This window comes from Pseudonaja textilis, chromosome 4 (genome assembly GCF_049901715.1).
Source record: "Pseudonaja textilis isolate UNSWEBS1 chromosome 4, rPseTex1.2, whole genome shotgun sequence".
Lineage (NCBI taxonomy): Eukaryota > Metazoa > Chordata > Lepidosauria > Squamata > Elapidae > Pseudonaja > Pseudonaja textilis.
The window spans coordinates 41,939,765-41,956,146 of NC_141993.1; the positions used below are offsets into that span (position 1 = coordinate 41,939,765).

General features: G+C 34.7%; 1 protein-coding gene across 1 annotated transcript; it reads right to left on the reverse strand.

Moving 5' to 3' along the window:
- Positions 1-1,390: 1,390 nt before the first annotated feature.
- CASP7 (caspase 7) lies at positions 1,391-16,054 on the reverse strand. The gene is made up of 6 exons (XM_026704804.2): positions 15,900-16,054; positions 7,631-7,779; positions 6,356-6,484; positions 5,596-5,771; positions 4,557-4,695; positions 1,391-2,543 (listed from the first exon to the last, which is right to left on the reverse strand). The coding sequence occupies exons 1-6, from the start codon at positions 15,977-15,979 to the stop codon at positions 2,290-2,292; spliced, it is 927 nt and encodes a 308-aa protein (XP_026560589.1). The 5' UTR covers positions 15,980-16,054; the 3' UTR covers positions 1,391-2,289.
- Positions 16,055-16,382: the final 328 nt, after the last annotated feature.

Here is a 16,382-nt window from a genome sequence, read left to right on the forward strand (position 1 = left end):
GTCCGATATTGTTCTATGTACAATCCTTGTTTTATTGATTGCATGTAATATTCTAATTTTCTGAGATTGTGGATTTGGGGTTTTCATGAGCTGTAAGCCATAATCATCACAATTATGACAAATCACAACTTGAACTATCTTGCTTTGCATGTAATGAGTCTATCTCATATATTAGTTTCACCTTATAAGTTGCATTACTGAAATAAATGAACTTTTGCAGATATTCTAATTTTTCGAGTTTCACCAGTATGCTTATCCCATTAATTTTTTCCTTCTTGAATTCATGAACATATTTTCAAACATGGTTTTTGCTTATATAGAGATTGGTCATATGTGACTTACATAAATAAAACTTAGAAAATATACCCTCGGCGTAACTGGGTATAAAGGGTGCCTGTTATTGTTGACTAACCACTAAATCAGAAATTACAAAATCCACAATTCATTATGCAAATGACACAAACACAGTAGAAAATTACTGTTTGGTGATAAACTGAAGGCATTTTTCTATATTCCTTTCCTTTGTTAACCACTGGTTAACTTAAACATTTCAAAGTATTTAACATTCTTATAAAGTTAATGGAGATGCTATGATTTTCAATGCTATGATAAACAGCTCATTAATACATCTTCATAGAACAGAAATGTAAACTTTTAAGAATTCTTAGGAGTCACTGAGAATGTGTTAGTACTGTTGCAGTACCCATTACTAATGCTATTCTGTATCTACATTTTCAATTTTATTTTGTATGCAAAATGTAAGAATAAGGAAAATAACTACGTTCTTCAGTACCGAAATGTAATCACTTTACATCCCAAAATAACACCTACTTTGATTGGTTGTCATGTATTTCATCAAGGTCATCACAGAGCTGAGATCTTCTCTTCTCTACCGAAAACCAAACAGCATGCTTGATCCCAAAGATTCAAGTTCAGGAACTTTCATCAGTTCATATATTGAATGTTTGTGTGGGGGCCTTTGAAAAGTACTGTATATTGGGCCAAAAATTACATGAAAAGGGACAAGTTCTTTTACAAGCAAATCTGGCTGGGGTATTCTGGGAGTTGAAGTCGTCCAGGCTTAAAGTTACCAAGGTTGGAGACCCCTGTCTTAAACTGTCAAGTAGCTACTCTATTTGTGAATGTGCAAATCTATGAAGAGAATCAATTGTAAATATGTACTAACAATACAGGCTTTTAAAAAAAATTAAAAAAAACATGTGTTACATTATATTGATTGTATATTAAGAAAATAAGAAACCAACAATTACCAAAAGGGATGAATACATTTCAAGAGAAACTTGTTTGGGCAAAGATTATGATTACGCATAGAGAATGAGAACAAAACCAAGGTTTGTTAACAGTGGCAAATAATTACAAGAAAATAGAATTTTAGAAATAATTTTCTATTCTTTTACTAGCTTTGTAGAATTATGCATTGAACAAATTAACAACCTATAATACTGTTCAATTTATATACTAAAGAACTACACTACGAAATGTCTTTGATACAAAATTACTTTTGTGTAGAATAAATTGTACATTGTATTTGTTGTTTATTGATGTCAAAAAAGGACAAGGGTAATTTTTTCATTCAGGGTAAAAATAAGCAATTCATCTGTATCTTACATTTATAAGAACTGGTTGCCAAAATAAGGAACAGGAAGATGTTCATCGAGTCTTACTTAAATTAACAGCTGATTTACTGTGAATAGATTGGACCTTACTGAAATTATGGAGTTTAAATTAATAATAATGAAATCAAGTGATACACAAAATAATGGATTTATAATAAGACTAAATATAATATATAATAAGACCTAGTGATTCTATATGTTAGACTGGGATGAAAAAGAGTATTTAAGCATCCTTAGATGATTTCTCAACAATTTTATCTCTGAACATCAAATGAACTTTGCTAATACTTTTTTTCCTATTGCAGATATCACTGGAGTATTTGACAAATATATACAATTATTCTTATAAATTAATTATAAAGCTAAAAAAAGTAATTAATAGAGGAAAAATGAGCTATTTGTATGATGGGGAAAGAAAGACTCCAGAGAAATATTGTGATTGCTCCCGGTGAAAATAGAAACAAGGAATAGGCACCTCCAACAATACAGGAACATGTGGCACCGTGAAAATCAATATATTAATTGACTGAGGTAATCTTGGCATTGTGTATTTTTAATGCCCTTCATCAATTTTAACTCTAGGTCTATGATTGCTTCTTGCTGGAACAGCTTAGATTAAAAATGTATTGCAAGTTATAATGCATTATGTATTTTAAATTTGTTGTGCTGGTGGCACCAATTTACAGAAATAAAGTTCTTTGGTTAGCATGGATACCACACAAGGAACCTGCTTCTTCCTGCAGAAGCGTGGGTCATCAGATTGAGATTCATAGTTTCTTGCTACTCTGTAGTTAACCAGGGTCAGAATCTGCAAGATCTCCAGATTTTTGCCATACTCATTCAGCACTGAGCAAAGAGACTGCACAAACCAGGATCCTTTTCCTGAATTCCTCCAGGAATAGTAACCTAGAAGTAAGAATAGGGAAATATACTTTAATGACAGAATTAATGTTTTTAAAGTCAGAAAAGGTGAAATACAGAATTTAACACACAGTGCAAATTTATATTGTAAATTTAATTATCTTATCCAACAATCCAAAGGCAGAATAACACTGAATTGGAAGGCAGAAACACTGATTCCAAGTGTCTTTAAAGCTTCTGGTTAGTATAGTTAGCACTCATTTACAGACCACAATTTCGACGGGCGACTCAGTTGTTAAATAAAATGGTCGCTAAATAAAACCACAATTGTGCTTATGATTTTACATCAACTTTCCTATGGTTTACAAACCTGCAAGTCATAAATACAAAGTAGTAATTGGTTGCAATGACTATCTGTACATGTTTTATAGCCCATACATGGGAAACCACCTTTTCCTGCATAGATTTAGTGAAAACTGGTATGCTCCATATCCCATTGAACACTTGGCTTCTCTGTGGCCACCTATGCTCTTTGGAACGAAATTTCTCACACATCTTAGGCAAGTCTTAACACTAGATTTACAGTAGGCCCAGCCACACTGTTTTCTGATTTCTTACTGACATTTCAATCCCTTGTTATTTATAGTATGTTCTTCCCTGATGGACTGCATTGTGTTTATTATTCCATTATTCCATTTTCTTTTGCCTTATTCTAAAATATTTATAGTATTGTTTATCTCCTTGAATCACTTGGTTGATGGAGGCAGCTTATAAATTGATTGAATAAATTAATAAAAAGTAAAGTACAAGGAAAAATGATATCCTCGCTACATGTAATAAAACCTTACGATTGTGGGAAATAAATCATGTCTGGGATATATATCACATAGGAAAGAAATTTTAAGAATTTTAATAAACTAGAACTTTTTCTAAATTTAAAAAGAATGTGAAGGTTAAGATACGAAAGGTATTTTGAGAGAGACACTGCTTTTCTTGTATGATGAATATCATGATTTTTGGTTTCATGATATTCATATTCATGATATATGATAATGAATTTGTGGAATAAATAGTTACACATAGTGTAACTACACATAGTTACACTATGATCAATATTTTTACAACTAGCTTGAGAGAGAAAATAAAAATAATTAAAAATAATTCAATTAATGGATATGAGCCATGTTAACCAAAAATAGAATTTCCACTTCTGTAGGAGATGATTCCTTAGATCATGCTTCTGAGTTCATCAAGGACCCTTGCTGGACCACTGATGAAATTACACTAATCAATCATGGCAACTCTCCATTTTTTTTTTAATTCCTGGTAGTTCTTGACTTATGACCATTCCTCTAGTAACCATTTGAAGTTATGGTGGTACTGAAAAGTGTCTTATGACCAGTCTTTGTTCTCATGACTATCACTTGACTCATTGAACAACTGTATGACTTAGCAGTGGAAATTCCAGTCTCAATGGCAGTTGTAAGTTGAGAACTACATAAATGATATTAGGCAGAGGTATGCAGCCCTACTGAAAGATGCTTTTTATGAGCATGGATGAAATTGCTTTACTTGCCAACAGCTTGGTAAAGAAGTTGTATATTTTGCTAGACTTGCATAGAAAATCGAAGATCCCAGAAAAAAAAAATGTGTTGGAGTTAAGGAAGAATTGAAAAATTTGAAACAGAGTATATACAGTTTTCACTATCCTACCATTATCTCTTTCATGCACTTGTATGTGCCTGGGACTGCACAAGTTTAGAAATTGGCATGTTTTCTTGACAGAACTGTTGATCTTTTTCCTATTTATATAATTGTGAGATAACAAACCTGCCCTAATTATATAGTTATCTCTCTTATTGTCTTAGCACGCATCATTCAATACCTGCTAGATGTTTAATCATCACTAATATGTAGCATTTGCCTCTAAAATTCACTGTAAAAAAATATGTCCGTTCCCCGCCCCCAATAGTTTCTATTCAAATGCTACATTTTCTGTCACACTTTATGTGTGACTCATCCTAAATAAAATTGTTACTTTTTTCTTCCCAAGTGTACCTGGTACAGTGGAATATGCATACAAAAAATCTGCTTCAACTGGAATCTTGTATCTTGGATTGGCATCCATTTCCAAAGTGTCATTTGAAGAACCTGAATCTGTCTGAATCCCATCATCAAATTCAGAACCGCGGCATGCCTGAAACCATATTAAATAGTAGGTATAATTCTCATATGTATGAATGGCACATAGTAAACAAAAATCATACACTGACTGAAGAAATAGTTACACTTTGTAAAATTAAATACTGTACATTAACGAATTCCACCCAGATAACCACTGAGGTGGCTTTTATCACTGACAAGCAGTGAAGAGTTCCATTAAAAATGTTTTAAGTCTGAGAGCTGCAGCATAAATGTTCCAGCTGCATTTCATTTACTAGACTATGCAGAAAAGGCCAAGCTGTAGGTAGTGGGCATATGATTTATTATTTATAAAGTATTCAAAATTATACTCACACTTAGTTTTGGGAGATATATTTGCCCTGGGCTATCCCAAAATGCATAATAACGAAGAGAAAGTCTTGTCACAAAGATAAACAATGAGAGGAGAAGGTCTGGAGAGATAAAGCTACACAGATTTGGCAACTGTACTTGATATGTGAAGCTTCTTTATACAAAGCCAAATTTCTAGCCTATCTAGCATAATTCTCATTGATAGGATTATACCTTTTTTTTTTCAACAAAATTAATCTCAGTCCAGCTGCGCTTAGTATCCTTCACCACACTGAGAAATACAGATTATAGAACAATGGGCCACCGCATCCACAAAAGGGTAAAAGGAGAACAATCAGGTACTTTCTGTGATCTCTTATGGTACGTGCAGTACAAAAAAGGAAAGATTTAGACTTTTCAAGGATCATAAGTGTAAGTTATATGATATTATACAAGAAAATGTCTGTGAATTTTGAACCCTTTTTATTTGCAGTTTTGATTGTTTTAAAATCTATGGGTATATCAGGCTATTTCTAGCTTTTTTTCGATAAACATTCTAAACATTCTATCCCTTAAGAACTAAAATCAGCAAACACCTTCTTACCTGAATAAAGAACAATTTGGGTTTTCCAATTAGGCTTTGGCATTTGTCTCCTCTGAAAAGTATTGTCAAATCCTTGATTGCCATGAATGCATCTGTGCCATAGATACGGCCTTCATCTCCATGGCTTAATAATATGCAGGAAAAACAAGCAGCGTCACGATGGTCTTCATTGGCAACTGCAAATCAACCACATGTTCCATCATTAAATAGCAATAGCACTTAGGCTTATATACCGCTTCACAGTGCTTTACATTGCTCTCTAAGCGGTTTACAGTCAGCATATTGTCCCCAACAATCTGGGTCCTCATTTTACTGACCTCAGAAGAATGGATGGTTGAGTAAACCTTGAGCTGGTCAGAACTTAACTGCCGAACTGCTGGCAGCTGGTAGTCAGCTTGCAGTACTGTGTTCTAACCTCTGTACCACCACAACTCAAATGAACATGTCACTCAGCTGTATTTAGTAATAGCAACTAAAAAGGGCATTTTTCTGTGTATAAAAATGGGCCCATAATATTAATAAATAATCCTAAAACGTGAGTATTGAAATTGGTATCCAAAGTCCCAGAGAAGGAAGTTGATATGTGATTTATTATTTTTCCTCATTCTGTGACTGTATGTTGGAATTTTTGGAATTCCCAGACACCTGGTAATGCATTTTTAGTAGTTATTCCAATGTATCTGGTTGGCATCAACTTAGAAAAAGTTCTCCAAACTAGGTTTTAAGGTAATAGTTAACAAGTTAAAAAAACAAACAGTACCTTCACCAAGAATTTCCCTCATTTTCTTACAGGTGAGATCATTATAGATGGAAACGTCAAAACCAATGTCCCGAAAACATTTTTGCAAATCACCAGCATCTTGGTCGGTACCATTTCGTATACACATCCCTGATCCAAAACAAATAATTGTCACATCTGGCTGTGTGAAATAATATGTATTTTATACAAGCAGTTTTATAAATTCTATAGTCCAATGCAAATATCCTTGATTAACAATCACAACAAACTAGTGAGCATTTGAAGTTAAAATGATACTCAACAAAGTAAAAGTCCCGAGGATCCTGTATCCCATAGTGAATGGCCATCATATGGCTGCATATTTGTTCTTGGGCACAATTCAAGATGTTGGTTGTCACCTTTAAAGCACATTAGGATTGGGATCAGATTATCTGAAGGACCATCTCTACCCAGTACTTACACCTGACCCACCACAGTGACAAGTCAAGCAATGTTGCATTGCCCTCTCTTCAGGAGGTACATCTGGTGGGACTCAGAAGGATCTTTTCTGTGGTGGTTACTTTCCTCTGAAACACCATGCCCACGGAGATTAGACTGGCCTCTACTTTGACACAGTTTTGCAAGGCTATTTTGCGAATGGGTTTGGAGAAGCTAAAGAACTGTTTTTACTCTTTGTATATGGGTTTTTATTTTTTGTAAAACTCCCAGAGTCGTTGAAAGTGAGTGGCTGTCCATATAAACTCTCTAAATAAATAAAAATTAAAAAAATAAATCTCTTGCCTACACTACATAGTCAACACCTGCTTTGCACAGCACTGTGGCAGCCACTATGTAATCCTCCTGCACCTGGCAGCAGCTCCATCCAGCAGCCACTTATCTGCCTGCCAGACTACTTGCAAGCCACCTGGTTCTTGTGACTTCCTGCTGGCATTATCATGGACACTGCTTGCTTGTTGGAAGCAGGCAGGAAGTCACAAGGAAGTTCTCACTTAATTAGCTGCAATTCTAAATAACAGAAACAGGAACTGCTGCTGTTAAACAATGTGGTCACATGACATCATCTCTTATAACTGCATTGTTCAGCAAATAGAAATTACAGTTCCAATTACTGCTATTAAGTAAGGACCACTTATAGATTATTTTAACCTATGTCAGGTTTGTACTAAAACAAGATGTCACTTAACATCAGCACATTGTGATATTACCACTTATTAAAAGTATTCACTTTTAAAAGTTCACATTTAAAAAAAAGTTATTACAAGAAATTAATGCACAGATAAAAGAATAAAGATGTACCTGTCTCTTTTGCAAAATTCTTATTGTTTATAATAATGCATTTACCAAGCTTCTTATAGGCTATATTATATTGGAATGTAGGGATAATAATCCGATATTGGTTACCAGATGAATCCTCTGGTTGACCTTCCCATTCATTCTTCTTTTTTCTGTAGAAATAAAACTAAACATTATTGTGGAAAGAATGATCTCCAAACAATCCAACAATTAACTCATCTATTTAGTGAAATTAAAACACATATAATTAAAATGGCTTGCAAAAATATGAATGCATTACTCACAATGTTGTGGGGTCCAATGATGGCTTCTCGAGAAAACCAAAGCCTCCTTCAGAGGTAACAATCCTTTCATTCAAGAATTATGCATTACTAAAGCTCTCATACAACATCTCCAGGCCATTTTAACTAGCCTGAAGGGCCATGGATTTAAAGAACACATGAGAATATAGCCCTAAAATCCCATCCATTTCCTCAGGCTCAACACGTTCAAACCACTGACATATACTTAAGTATGTACAGGTTCAGAGAAGAACAGGCAATGAAGATTATCAGAAAACTGAAAAATAAGTCCTACATAACTATAATCCTATTTTTCCCTGGTAACTTCTACAATACATGTTTTAGCTGTTAACAAAGATAAATGTTCATCATAGTTTTTGCTAAGTTTGTTACCTTTGAAGGTTAATCCTTGTTCGGTGTTGAACACAGTCATTGACTAATGCAGATATTATTCCTTTAATTGAATTATAATTATTTTTATTTTGTTCCTTATGTATGCTCTTTAACATTATTGGTCTCTTCACCATAAAATATATATTCTTTATAATATCTTTATCATCACCATTATAAGATGAGTGTAGAGCATTGAACAATGGAATTATAACACATGAAGATATATTTCAATTGAGTTATAATAAAAAAGAGTAACAATTCAACTGTGTAACCAATTGCAAGATAGGTAATAGATAAGATTTTCATTAATAGTGAGTGCAAGAGGCTAGACTTGCCACAGATGTTTCAAGTTTAATTTTTTAATGTCCTATATGGCCCTTTTCAACTCAAGGTTTTTAGGATAGACCTAGTTACAGTCTTCCTGTTAGTCTTTTGACAAAGGACATCCACTAGGACAAACAGAATCCCACCCAATAGGCAGACCTCATCAATTTGGCATTTATTCGGATAATCAATCTTGATAATATCTCGGGAATATTTGAAATTACATTTTATCTAATAGGTGTTATTAAGAATTCAGGGACTAGTTCTCAAAGATAAATTTGTTCTTCACCTATTTTGGAATAACAGTTTAGGACTAGACTCAGATTAGGGGAAATCACCCAAATTTTATGAATGTTTGGCAGGACATTAAGGAAGTAATGTGCACGTCACACATTTTGGAATTTCCTATGTTTATCTGACAAAGCAAATGAATAATAATTGAAGATCACTGATTTTTTAAAATTACTTAAGACAGAAAAAAAGTTTCATTGTCTTCCAGCAACCAATAATAAGGCTAAATTCTACAAACAGAAATACAAGTGAAAGTTTAAGAAAAAACATATCTGCTATATAATATTTCTATTCCTGAACAATTGTTTCCTCCTTAAACCCACGACAAACTGATCTTCTGCAATTGTTATCAAAATCAATTTGGTAATTAATAGGTTTTATCTACTTTCAGCCTTTTTTGATATCTAGCCATGTTACAAATAACACAAATGTAACATCAAACATATCCGACTACTGCTTTATTTCACATGTTAGTTTCTTTAATTCTTCTAACAAATGTATGGTTCTAGACCATACTCTTTTATTGTCAACCTATTACAAAATGATTTTTCAAATTTTAATTTCACTAATATTTAACATAAGATGTTAGATATCTCCTCTCCCATCGAGTGAATAGGAAAAAGAAAGAACGGTACCTTGGTTCTTCATAAAGTGTTACACTACTCTGCATCTGAAAAATATGTCCACTTTAAGCTGAAGGATAGTTATGATCTTTTCTAATAACGCAAGCATCTCATCATGCTCACACAACACCCGAAACTGAAGCAAACTGCAATGTGTTCACAGACTCAACAATTTGTCTGTGTCAGCAATAGGTTACGCTGGACTTTTCTATAAGGCTATTGAAAGGGCCATTACTATGGCCTAGCGTGTAGCTGAGGTCATGTAAGCCTCTTCTGTTCCAGCTGAAAAGCAGAAAAGATGTACTTTCATTAATGTTCTTTTATTATTGCACTGTTGTTAGAGTGGAAGAATGCATACAAAAGGCAGGTGCACCACAATGCACATTCAAGCAGGATGATGTATCCTTTAAAGGCAAGATCTAACTTTGAATGTTCACTCTCACAATTTACTAATTCAAAGGGGATAGGAAGAAACCTTTCCAGTACATTTACAGTAATACTATAGAATTTGTTTGTTCGTTTATTTATTTTTCATATTTCTTAACTACTAAGCTTCCTCAAAGAGTGCCGCAGGGTGGTGTACAATATTATATAACCAATAAATAAAACAACATATAAAAGTTATCATTAATTACCATTAAAAATTAAATTAGGGTTAAAATTTCAAAATTATAGAATAATGACAATTAAGCATCAAAAGGTGGGGGGGACTTCTGAGATAGCCATTTAGCATTGGATTATTACTGGCGGGGGAGGTTTTCAGGGGACTTACTTGTAAGAGTTACTTGTAGATTTATTCATTTACGTCCTTGTTAAATACATGTTATGTTCTTCAGCCATGTAAAAATTCATTATATTTTTTACATATTTGCAACTATTTGCTTTCAAACCTCAACCTCAATTGAAAAACAATTAAATTAATTAACTACAAGAGAATATGAATTGAATTGAAAGTTAAAAGAGAACTCATATAATCAAGTATAGAGAAAATAAATATTCCACCAAAATAATATGGTAATGTAAATATCATAGGGTGCAACAATTTAGGCCTTCCCCACAACATCTGAAGTAACAAAACAGTAAAAACATAAAAATGTAAAGAATAATCTCACAAAACTAGATAAGCATTGATGAAGATGAAATAATTTAATTTTTGAATGTGATAATCTTTAAAGTTTAAACTTTGGATGTGTGTATGTGTGTGAACACATACATACATACATACATACCATACATACATACATACAACAAATGAATGCTTTGTTCATATAGTGTAACAGATATAAATGAAAAACTTTTTAAAAATAGTATGTAATTATCAACTTCTTGACAAGTATTTCATTATCTGAAAACAAATGTTTTGTATGAACTGAGACAAACTGCTTCACTTCATTTAGATCTGTTGTATTTTCAAATAAACTGTTTTACATGCAAATTAAAATGAAAATAATAATAAATGATATAAACCTTCCACCACCTTTTCTATTTTTTTTTTAAGAAAAAGAAATGCTAGGGGAAAAGGGACAAAAAAGCACCTTTCAAGGAGACCCCCCCTAATTTTTCTTAATTATTTTTTCCGAGTATTATTATTTTATTATATTTTTATCCTGCTATTATAATTGATTACTTGATAAGTAATTTAAGTCAGTGAACATATATAATATTCATTTGTCCTATTTTCCCAACTACAATCCTGTGAGGTGAATTGGACTGAGAGCAACCAAAGTCACTCAGTCGAATATGATGTTTGAACAAAGCTTCTAACAGAATTATGCATACATTCTGTATTTCAAAATAGTAAAAATATTGGACATACATATGTATAAGAATATGAACACCTGACACACAAAAATCTGATGTACGTGTAAATTGGTCCTAAACCTATTTGAAGATTTGTCATATCCCTTTACCATATTTTATCAGCTGAGTTTCTAGAGAAAAATATATAATCGCACACTTGATAGAATAAAAAACTGTGCTATTTTTGTATCTTTATAAAACTATATCAAGATTCCTACAGAAAATTATATTAGCCTGCCACCTTGTGGGCAAACCATGTACTTTTTTATCCCTTTAAGTTTTTTTTTTTAATGAATGGCTTTAGTGATTTTTTTTTTTCATTTTAAAAAAGAAATCAGGCTTAAGACTAATTGTTTAGATTCAAATCTTTTTTTTTAAATGACGGAACAGCTTATTAAAAAAAGAACAAAGTAAGGTTTAGTTTTATAATCTGTGCTGAAGTAAGATTTTAGCAATGTTTTGGGAAGTGACCTGAAAGGGAAAAGATAATTTGGAGCAGTGGTTGCCAATTGGTGGCGGCAGAAAATTTTTGGTGGGCTGCAGAATGGTCCCCAAAAGCAATTAATCTGGGCCGTGCAGTTCTCACGCTTCCCGGCTCAAGGGACCCCGGAGTCATGTCCCTGAGATGAATGAGGCAATCAGCTCCCACTAATGGCAGGCGACGGCAACAACAGTCACCTCCCCAGCGCCCACTGTTAGCTTTATCCATTAGTTCTCTAGTTTTGAATAGCTCCTGCCTCTCTCCCTTTCCCCCGTGCCAATGTGTAGGCAGCCAAGGAAAGGCAGATGGAGCCGTGCGCAGCTCTTGGCTCCTTCCAGCCCTCACTGCCTCTCCCAACACTGAAGCTTCAGAAATGCAGGCAAAGCCACGACAGAGGTAGCGCCCTGAATTGCCTTAGCATGTTCAGTTAGTTAAGAATCGCCCTAAGCAGAGAAGGAGGTGCTGGAGGAGGAGGCAGTAGTGGAGAAGTAAGCAACTCAGGGTGCTATCACTGTGGCGGCTTTGCCTGCATCTCCGAAGCTTCAATGTTGGGAAAGGCAGTGAAGGCAGGAAGAGAGCTGTTCACGGCTGTCTCCTTTGGATGCCTGCATGTGTGTGTGGTGGTGGGGGGGGGGGAAGGGCAAGGAAAGAGAGGCAGGAGCAATTCAAAGCTAGAGAACTAATGGGGAGAGCTAACAGTGGGCGCTGGAAGAGGGGACTGCTGTTGCCGCCGCCATGTGTGGGAGCTGGTTGGTGCATGCATCTCAGGGACCTGACTCTGGGGTCCCTTGAAGAGCTGAGAGGTGCAAGAACTGTAAGTGGGAGCATTTGCTGATTTCGAAGAATTCCTAGAATGCAGTAGATTGGCTTTTTGTAGGTTTCAGTGAAAGAGTGAGCTTTGTTTTGCCTCCTTTCCTCCCCTGGTAACATGAGAGATGCTTTCTTTCTCTCCTCCCACCCCCACCCCCAAATAATCACTGGCTGTGGCTGGGTTTCGCAGCGAAGTGCTAAAGCAATCGAAGAGACCCCAGGGACACCTTTCCTTGCCTGTCTCCAGGTGAGGCTGGAAAAGCCCCCCACCCAGCTTTTCCTCGGCTGCAGATCTGAGGTCTCTCAATCCTCCACCTGGGATCTGAAAGGAGCTCCCACTTTCTCCTCTCCCCTCTTCCCCCAATTAATTACTGAGGCGGCAGTCCTTCTGTAGGCAGATGCCTGCTGAGAAGCCCCTGGGGTGGCGGCCGAGGGGCACTGCCCCCCAAGGAGAGCAAAGCCCCCTTCTGCCTCTGCTTCTCCCAGCAGCAGTTGCCCCGACGCCCCTCAGCTCCGCTTTTCTGTCTCTTTGGAAGGTGCAGGTGGGGAGAGGCTTCCAGCCCGGAATATTTTATTTTGTTATCATTACGTTTTTGTTATAATTAAATAAGCGTGTGTGTGTGTGTATGTGTGTGTGTGTGTATATAATTTATATTTAATATAAATTACAAAATTATTTTATTTATCTTTTATACAAATTATAAAAAATATATTAGATATATTAGCTTTTTAAAAAAAATCATGTTAATAGTCCTCGGGATTTAGAAGTATGAGTTTGGTGGTCCCTGGGGTTCAAAAGGTTGGCAACCCCTGATTTGGAGAGCACACAATTGTGTGCACACTCAGGTGTGACTAACTGCTCAGTACAGTTGGTACTGAGGTACCTCAAACAAGCCCACCCAAGCTTCTAATCACCTTTCCCATCCCTGCTACAAGCCATATCTTGCCTAGAGATATCTCCTTTTGTGAAATGTTCAAATGTAAGAAATCAGGATAGGCTTACAATTGAATTTTATCTCACTTGAATACATGTCTCTCACTAGAAACAAATTCTTATCAGAAACAAAAACACACACCCCACTTTTCTTCTCTTCACTTCCCTAATCTCTTATGTTGTTAAGCCATGTTTTAGCAATGAAAACAAAACCGAGGTGCCTAAAAACATGCTCTCTATTTATTAGCAACATAGTGCCTGTCCATGCTTGTAATACTAAATAGTGTTTTTCTTGTCCAATAAAAATGCTGCTCCTGGTTTTTGTTATTCACATGTGAAATGGAAGCTATTGTACCTTAAAGTCAGCTTATTGATCATTGTTTGTATGAAAATATGAACCAAGTTATAATGAAATAAAAAGCATAACCCTGGCAAGAGAATCACTTAAGCCAACCTTACACCCTCCAGTTGTGATTGCTAGTGTACTTCCATACCGATGTTAGCTGAAAACTGCAACATCCAAACATGTTGATGTGGTGGTTATCAGTTGGGAAAGCTGTAATTTCACACTATGTATGACCCAAGAAAATCTTCCAAAATAAAACATAATGCATCCCTAGTCTTTGCCTGCCTGTTTTGAGGAACAGATTTGAGGTTGCTCGAATGATTTGCATAGGTAAACATGAAATCCTAGTTTGAAATTCCACTATACTACAAGTAAGCCCATCTTAAAGAGTACGACTTGGACTATTGTATAATAAAAAGAATAAAATATGGTATGCCTGGCAAAAAAGTAAATCCATTTTAGTTAAAAAAATAAGAATGTATATGCTGCTTTTTAGAATAAACATTTATTCCAGGATAGCTGAGTCAGTATTGTAAAGTTATGTTAGAAAACATCTTAAAACCACTATCTAAAAACATTGAACAGGAAAATAAAACAACTCTTAATCACTGTTAATAAAACTTTCAAAACAAAACAATTTAAAATCCAGTCTATTTCCTTAAATGTCTGAGATGAATGGTTGTATAAATCTATATATATATAAAAGCGAAATACCACTCATGCATCATCACAAAATCTCCAGAACCATAAAGCCTACAAACTTGAAATGTGGCACGTATATTCCTCTTGGCTTCTAGGTGCTCACTAAGAAAGGATTTTTCGAAATGACCATCAGAGCATTAGTGTTTCATATATTATTATTAACATGCTCTGATGCTAAAGAGTTCTACTTCCCCTCCTCGCCTGAAAAGAAATCTGTTCCAAGTGCAAAACTCAAGTAGAGGAGAAGAGTTTCAGTTTCAGAACAGCAAGCAGCTTTAGTGCAGAACAGTTGAGCTAAGCCATGCCCAGGCTCCTTTCTCTCTCCTTCTTGCTCACACAGCAAATACTGTTTCAGGCTCCAAACAGCCCTCAACTCTCTCACACACTGACAGGACACTAGCCAGATGAATACCGATGGATGTTGGTAGGCAGAGGAAGAATTTTGTTTTCCTTATTTTTCTCCCCAAAAACTAATCCCGACTAACATAGTTTCATAGTGAAAAACAGGTATCGAGCGACTCACATATATAATTGGGGATGATAATAAACATTTCTCTCTAAGCAGGGATTTTCATGTAGCTTGCAAAAATCGAAGTCAAACTATTTTGAATTTCAAATGTTTTATTTCAATGAAGCTGGTTCAGTGTTCATATGTTTCACCTTAAAAACAGCTGTTTGAAAGTGCCATTTTGAATTTTAACTTGCAGATGTATAAACTTTCATTTTTATTATGTATCAATAAAAAATTGGAATGCAATAATGCAATTAATGGTAGGCTAATAGTCTCATTTTAAATACAAAATTTGATCAGGAGTTGCTGTTCATTTATCTTCAAATTCTTAACAATTAGGTGCCAGACACACATAATGAATGACAAATCCCTTTTTGTTAACTTTCTCTTCGTGACTTTTAGTATCACAAATAGCAGACTACATTATGAACATATAATTGTATGTATAGATTAATGGTAAAATATCCAAACTTTCAAACTATCAAAACTTATTCTTCAGAATACATTGCTGTTTGGACCCCATAGTCATATGGATACAGTTTAAAATGTTTTCATAAATGACCAATTGCGGTAAATATTCTCAATTGTTTTAATTTACAAGAAAAAAGTGTTCAAAAATATCAAAGTGATTATTTGTCAATAGATCAAAATATTCATAAACATTATGTCACAAAATAATTTGTTCACATGTAATCTAAACATGAACTGTTATCACAACTTTTTGTATACCCATTTTAGAGTAATTAAGATTTCTTATTTAAAAATTATTTTCTTACTTTGCAAAGATAGATAACCGATCAGTTCTCGAAGGTTTTGCATCCACTGCATCAGCATAATGTTTAGTATCTTCAGCCATCAGTGCCAACACGGGAATAGATATCTTCTGCCAATATTTAGATAAGCAACAGAGTCTACAATCAATATTCTTACAATTAATATCATTTTAGATAGCATGATATATTTCTTTTTTTAAATGAATCTAGAGATTAGACATTTGCATTTAAGATTGAAATGTTTTACAAAAGTATTGAAATCCAATTTCTTTGTTTCTTATTTATTATTTAACATGGAGAAATGAAGAGAAGTACATACATATGAAGAGAACATACTTGCTCTAAGTTATATCCCACTGAATTGTATACACCTTAATTCCAAACATACTGCTGTGTTCCCAAGAAAAGATACAATTGCTTTAAGGGGTGTGGTGCCTTCATGAGCTTTGAAACATTTTGGGAGATTGAATATGAAGGACTGAGCAG

Excerpts from the sequence above, each read along its gene's own strand:
- CASP7 (XM_026704804.2), bottom strand. The coding sequence starts at position 15,979 with ATGGCTGAAGATACTAAACATTATGCTGATGCAGTGGATGCAAAACCT. Across the intron at positions 6,485-7,630 it reads GAATTTTGCAAAAGAGACAG|GGATGTGTATACGAAATGGT; the intron begins GTACATCTTTAT and ends GTTTTGGATCAG. Across the intron at positions 4,696-5,595 it reads CCAAATTGTTCTTTATTCAG|GCATGCCGCGGTTCTGAATT; the intron begins GTAAGAAGGTGT and ends ATATGGTTTCAG.